At 37.6% G+C, this 7,682-nt stretch overlaps 1 protein-coding gene across 2 annotated transcripts in view; it reads left to right on the plus strand.

The window, feature by feature from the left end:
* The window catches only part of LOC100888569 (terminal uridylyltransferase 7), a 38,244-nt gene extending 33,507 nt beyond the window's left edge, over positions 1-4,737 (plus strand). For both annotated transcript variants that reach the window (XM_030996894.1, XM_030996895.1), the window contains one exon: positions 177-4,737. In XM_030996894.1, coding sequence (XP_030852754.1) covers positions 177-549 — 373 coding nt within the window. In that variant the 3' untranslated portion in view covers positions 550-4,737. The remainder of the gene's footprint in view (positions 1-176) is intronic.
* Positions 4,738-7,682: the final 2,945 nt, after the last annotated feature.

The raw sequence follows: 7,682 nt of genomic DNA on the forward strand, positions 1-7,682 counted from the left end.
ATTGGGAAGGGTTAGTGGCATGTGAGATGAAAGTATTAGCTCCTTGAAATTAGTGCTGCTATATCTTGGATATATCTTGATTTCTGTTAAAAAAACAATTTTATTAAAAGTGTGAAGATTTTGGTTTAGTCATTCTTCAAAACATGTCATTTTCTTGTTTTATTTCTTCTGAGCAGTGCTCAGTCATTCCATTACAGTTCTCTCGGTCTGAACCCTAGTCTGCCACGCTCAAGCCACACCCCACAGCCCTCCCATCACCATCCCAACCACCAGCAACATCTGCAACAACATCAGCAGCACCCACAACATGCCCAGCAACATCAGCAACAGGCTCAACAACATCAGCAACACCATCATCAACACCCACAGCAACACCATGATCCAGGATGGCAACAGCAACAGCATCAGCAGCAGCAGCAACATTCTAACATGCAGTTCACCACCACTGCGGCCGTGGGTGGCCCCATCATGAGTGTTGGCCAGGGGGAGCAGTCCGCAGAGTCAGTCATGTCAAGCAGTGGATTTCCACCCCACCAAACAATGAGGTAAAAGAACCTGATTACGGCATGATTTAGAGTTTAGTTTACTTGAAATCAACTGGAGACTGGATACTGATGATACAATCACTTTGAATAATTGATTACTTCCTTCTCATAGCTTTGCTTCTTATTGAATAGTCTGAAATCCGTATAAGGGGGGATCTCAAGCAAAAGCCTCTACTTCATTTTAAAAAAGAACAAAAAGACAAACTATGCTTCTGGATCATAGGAAAGGAGACATCAGTTTTAAAAAATGACAAAAGGCAAAAGAAAGCTCTGGAGAGTGTTTCAAGAGGCTCTTGATCTTTGTGGCTGTTTGGGTTGGTGGTATAAGCAATAAGCTAGGTTAAAGACAAAATTGTCATGATATGAACATCCTGTTGAGACATATATATTTTGCGAGATCCTGACCAAACAAGGCAGTAGAGAAAAGGCGTTTATTTTTGTAGTGTTTCATCCCCATTATAGTTTGGTCAGTGATGTGGAAGTTTCAATGAAATGAAAATATACTGTTGTGTTTAGCAAAGGTTCCCCTTATAGGAAACTTCCTTGTGTAACACATATATTAAATAGTTTATTGAAATCATGATATACTCTCTCTTCCTGTCTGCCCCATGGAGAGAGATCGAGATACAGAGGTAAGGACAAATAGAAATGCAAAGAGGGTGAGTGAAAGATAGAGAGAGAGAGAGAGAGAGGGTGAGAGAAAAAGGCAGAAGGAAAGGTAGAGATGTAGAATCGGGGAGAGAGACTGTTTTCATAGAAAAGAAGCAAGCCCGTTATAGTTTTGAGCCCTTGTTTACAGCTTTAGAAAAAAGCATGCACCTTTAAAAGAGACACTGCCTGAATGGGAATTCCCATTTGTACTGTAAAACAAAACAAAACAAAAGAAAACTGAATAATTGTAAATCTCTGAACGCACTTCATATACAAAAAAATGAATTGGTTATTGGCAGTGAAAGAGAGAGACAGAGAGACAGAGACATAGAGAGAGAGAGAAAGGAAGAAAGATAGAGAGAGACAGAGAGACAGGGAGAGAGAGAGAGAAAGGAAGGAAGATATAGACTGAGGAACAGACAGGCAGAGATACAGTAGCTTTAAACACAACGTTTGAAGAACCAAGCACATGACAGTTTTAAGCCTTTTTTTTCACAGCTTCAAAGGAAAACATATACTTACATATATTACATGGCACCTGGATGCAAAATCCCTTGTGCACTGTTGAGAGAAAAAAATGTTACAATGCCATTAGCAAGTCACATGTAATGGACAATTACTCTGCCTGTGGATACATACGAACAACAAAAGCCTTCCGAATGACAATACCCAATTGTAAACCTGGAGGGACTTCCAAGAGAAAAGCTCAGGAAGTTGTGTCTGAGAAGGTTATTATCATGACACTTGAAAAGGAAACAGGTAATAGGTCTCAGAATTGGCAGAGTGGACAAAGGGCTGTATCTTGATAGCTTCTGGGGTAATGTTTAAAAAGATTAAGGATAAAAGTGTTCTTGGAATTGAATGGTGCCATGATTGAACATTTCCGTAGAAATCCTTTGCAAACTTCTACCGGCACAATGCACTCGAGAAATATATTGAGGTGGGGAAAATGCAAACAAAATGATTTTAAAAAGCTATATACTGCACATATATACATTTATTTTCCTCTTCAACGGAATGCATTTGTCTTGCTTTGGTGTGCTAGAATCTCAGAAGAATAGTGTAGTTTTAATCAAATCTGCATTAAAAAAATATATACCTTACATCTTGTTTTCACGAGTAGTTCTCTTCAAAAGCCACCTCAATATGGCCTTGAGTCTTTAGGAATGAGTAAAAGTAAATTCACAAAATCAGCAGAATTTAGATTCATTACATTAATTTCAAATGCATGACCCTGGACATTTGATGAATGAATTTGATACAATAATTTATAATGGCTGAGTAATGAGCGTAGTAAAGAAGAAGACTGGCCATACAATAGGCCATTTTTCGTAATGTAACCAAATTTATACTTAAGCGCCTCTATACAAGTGATTTCATTCATCCATTACAAATAACTGTATTTTTATAGTCAGAACGCAAATTGCATATATTACATGTTGTAAGGTAAGGCAAGCAATAATGTTTGTCCAACCTAGCAACAACTTGTGTCTGCAATTTTAATTCTGGGTATTGAGATACATTTATACATTACAGTTGAATGAAATAGTTTGTACTTTGTAGGCGCTTCACCAAGGGCATATTGCGTAAATTTGGTTGCATTGACTGTGTAGTCTCACATGTGCATACCCGGTTTGTAGCCTCTGTGTTGTGTGATTCTCAGTGAGTTTTCATAATCTGTTTACCTTTTACCGGCCGTGACTGCCGTTGACAACGTAGCTCATACAGCGTTCTCGTGGGCAGCCAACAAAATATTCTTTTAACCATGTTTTTCTCTTCCGTGGAAAAGAAAATGAGAAGAAGATAGATGTGGTTCGAAGAGATAGATTTGTGGTTCGAAGAGATTTGAATCTTTGCAGTGAGTATAGAAAACTAGAAGATGTGGTGTAGTTCGCTTTAGAAGCAGAAAGTTGTAAAATCGTTGTAAGTTGTGTGTGGAGTTGAATCCCTCTGATCCTCCCCTGATATTTGGATGGGAACTATGACAAGAAATGATGCATTTGATGGGCTTTTTTATTTTTAATTTAAAGAGAGGTGTAACTACAAAGCGATGGTGCAAATCAAGAGGTGTTTATAAGTAATTTTGATTTTGTTTTTTTAAATGTCCTCAATTTTTTCTCCAAGAAGTCACACTTAACAATGTAAAAGTTGTTGCCACCTTCCTTTTATTGCGCAACTGAACACAATGCTGTATGTGGATGTGCAACAATGTGCTTGTCACAGGATCAGTTGTTTTAAAATGTGGCTTTTACTGTACCTCACTTTTTATTTCTTTTTACAATACAATCAATATTCAGTCTTTACAAGGTATTAATCTTCAATATTTCTCATTTAATGGTACATGTATTGGCTATCCCTCACACACGTGAATATTACAACCAATGTACATTTGCAAAATCAAGGGATTATTCGGTAGTGAAATAACTGAGTCTTATTCAATTTCTTCTTGAAGTGTCTATGCTTGGAAGTCTTGATCACATACGCCATAAGTCATGGCATTTTTGTGTGGATACTTTATAATTAATGGCAAGTAGGGATGAAAATGGTATATGGACGCAGCAAAGGTCCTACATGCACTTACTAATCTGCATGTAATAAGATACGACAATGAATACATGCAATTGCCATTCATGTAATCAATTTACCACAAATCAACCATGTGATTTTCATCTATTTCATACAAACGTTATCAAGTTAATATTATCATTTCATATTGTTTTCTCAGACTTTCACTTTGTAGATAGATATACACATACCTGGATATTTCCGACACAATACATATCTACCCTCAGGCCTCAGCAGTTTTAATGAAATTTACATGTTTGACCCACAGTGCTTTTAAACTAAGGTCATTTATTTTACCACAACTGTTTTTATTTTGTTTTTATGTTTCATACTTCTTCTCAAAACTTGCCTCTTCTGTTTTATTCAGTTTTAATGTACAGCCATGAATAAATGTTGAGGTGGTGGTGTCGGGGTATTAGGGGTGTTGATTGTATAGTTTAGAGGAGAAATATTTAGAAACAAAATTATTTGATGAATTTGGAACATACACAGAAAGCATGGTAATGGGACATCGCATGTTTTAAAATATATTTGAATTGTTCAGAATGTATCAATTAGCCACAAATAGAATGTGCAGCTATAGCGAAAGAGAATATTATTTGTCATTATGTGCTTAGCAGATTTGAAGATATTTGCAAGGGTTTTTAAAATGAAATGATACACTGTATCAAAGTGAGATTTAAGCTGTATATTATTAGTTATTCTAGCAATGTGATTTTTGTACATGTTATTTGGTATCATAGAGCAAGTAACTGCTGTGATGCAAAGCTCTTTAGTGAAAATGATTGCAATCTTGATTTTTATCTCCTCTATTCCATTCTTAAAATGACATTATTTCTACAGTAGGATTGGCAGTGAATGCTGAAAACAAATATTAATTTGCTCATGTTCCACAGATATGAATCTAGACCCTTTCTGTGTTGGATATGACAGAGAATAAATAATAAAATAAACGCAAGTACATCGGACTTCCAAAGATATATGTGTGGACCTGTCATTGCTTATGTGTGTACACTTTAAATTTAAATAGTGGGAGACATGAAAACTAATGTTAAGATCTGCTGTAGATATAGAATATGCTTGAGTAAGAGAGAGAGAGAGAGAGAGAGAGAGAGAGCGAAAGGCTAGAGGGGAGAGAGATATACCAAGAAAATAGAAGAAGAAGAAAAAGAAGGGGTATAGGGAAGACAGAGGAGTGAAAGAAAAGACAGAAGAGATGCAGTGTCTTGGAGGAAGAGAAAGAAAAGTTAAATGGTGAGAGAAGTGAAACCTGATGGGTTAAGATCTACTGTAGATATATAATATACTTGAGAGAGAGAGGGTTACAGAGAAAGAAAGAGAGTGGGAGAGACCAAGAGATAGAGGGAGAGAGAAAGAAATAAAGATAGTGGGAGAGACTGAAAAACAGAAATAGAGAGAGGGAGAGAGAGAGAGAGAACTGGAAATAAGAGAGAAAAGAAAAGGAAATGGATAGAGAATGTGAGGAAGTCTGGAGAAGAAGGATGGGACATACAGGGATGGGATAGGTGCCACTGTTGCCCTGGTACATGTTTTCTGCCTGCCACTCCCTTCATCAAATATTTTTTAGGAAGAGCGACACAAAAGGAGCAGTTTTACTTCATATAATCCATTCTTTTTTTTACATAGCCCTGAAATACACAATTTCACGTATGGGTTGTACGCCTCGAATTTCGGACACTGAGAAGAAAATCCGTCATAATATGGACGCGATGCTAGGAATGTGACGAGCAAACGAAAACTACATAACACATAGGCCAATTCGGTCGCCTTGCACTCCGACTATAGTAATGTATGGAATGAAAGGCAGGGGCACAAGTAACGAGGTTTGATGACTGATGGGGTTAATTGAAGAGAGAAAAGGAGATAGAGAGATGAAACGAAACCGACGTTGCTCTTCTCTCCTTTTGTAAAGATAGGCCTAATCAAATCTGCTATTCACAATGTCATCACGTTTTTTCTTCAAAATTAAAGGGTGCCAATTTTATTTTAATTTTTGTTTGTCGTCCGCCCTCTGCAATTGACCACAGATCGCTTCTGGTTTGATACAGCTATAACCCTGAATGCCCCCCAGACGACCTTTCACCACGTCCTACATTTTATTGCTCAGAAATAGAAGAAACAAATTCTTTAAATTCATTGTCTTATCCGTTCATGACAAACCAACGCGATATGTGCCTCGTTCAACAGGTGAGCATATAATCAATACCGTTGAGATATACTGTCGGTTTTGGTGAGTAAATTGACAAATTAAGCGCCAACATGCTAACAGTGCCCGTATCGCATGCGAATACGCGCCTACATTATTTGCTACCGAAACGCGATATCGATCGCTTCCGTATGAATGGCGAAATCTAGATCAGATGAGGAAGAAGCCAGATTTGGGGGATACACTTTATCTATTCCCGCTGTATATTCCCTTAGCTGTTCAAGCCTTGAATGGCACTGCATAGTCTGCATGTGTGTAAGGATATGTTATGAACAAACACTGTTTTAATGACAATCTTACTTGTATCCGTTAGAAAAAACAATGAAAATAGGAATCCATCTACAACCATTTTTTTTTCTTTCTTGAGTTTTCGACTCAACATGCTGAATGAAGGTGGAGTAAAATCGATAAATAAAAAAAACAACGAACAAACATACAAACATTGAAACCTTTGAGAGAATGGGAACATTACAAACAAAGAAAGAGAGCCAATAAATAAAAATGATAGACGAATGCACATGATTATGGACCCTCAATTTTGCTGCAAGTGATATCGATGAAGACAAAGCGCAGAGCGAGGTAGAATTAAGCTATTGGGATTTGGGGAAAACTTTTTTATGGAAAGTTTTATGGCATAACTTGCCTTTGCGATATAGAAACATACGAAAAGTGCAGAAGTAATCTGAAAACATATTTATTTAGCACTTTGTAAAATCTCACAACTATGAATCTAGTGCACCATTTCAACTCCTTCTGTATTTTGCTCTGTTAATCGCATAAAAACATGCAATTGGCAAGTAATATTCCACGTGTACATAGCGCTTAATTCATCGACGATGTCTGTAAGCGCTTGACAGATATATTATCACCCCGGTCATCGGATTCAAGCTTGCCCGCACACAATGTGTACATTCTCCACTCCCTGGGGAGTATCCCAGCCGGGCGCTATTTTAACAGACGCTCACATTGCTGAGCATACTAACGTTCGCATCCTACTGGTACCCATTTAGCACCTGGGTGGAGAGTGGCAAATGTAGATTAACATCTTGCCAACAGACTTTAGTGTCTGATTGGGATATGTATGTGAGGCTATTATGAGCTATACAAAAACGTTTTAATATTGTTATTATTAAACATAATGTATAAATAACCATGGTTTGTAGTACAATGTAGTAGGCATATAATTATAGAGATAAAAACATTCACTGAGCTATAACAACAAATTAATTGGCAATTTCTTCTGCGCAGTCAACTGAGCACAGGGGCATTAATTATCATAATAATACTATGATTATATCGATTATATCGATTATATCGGTATCTCATTCAATTATTAGCGTAGATACAGGGTGCGAGAAGCACGGGCCCCCCCCCCCCCCAATCAAAAAAAAGAATGCGAGAGAAAGGGAGATAGAAAGATAGAGAGACAGAGAGAAGGAAAAGAAAAAAGGAAGAAGAAAAAGGAAGAAGAAGAACAACCACAACATCACCTCCCTACCCTAAAGATGGCTCGTTAGCTTGCGATTTATCTTTCTAGTAAATACGGCCCTCTCCCACCAATTTCCAATACCAGTCTCCCCCCCCCCCCCTTATAGCTAGACCCGGCGTTGTTCCACTACATTGGATCATTGCTTAATGAGTGGCCCAGGGACAATATAACAGAGAGGCTAAACTTATTAATCTGAATGATTAAG

This window comes from Strongylocentrotus purpuratus, unplaced genomic scaffold (genome assembly GCF_000002235.5).
Source record: "Strongylocentrotus purpuratus isolate Spur 01 unplaced genomic scaffold, Spur_5.0 spur5_scaffold_3, whole genome shotgun sequence".
Classification (NCBI taxonomy): Eukaryota; Metazoa; Echinodermata; class Echinoidea; order Camarodonta; family Strongylocentrotidae; genus Strongylocentrotus; species Strongylocentrotus purpuratus.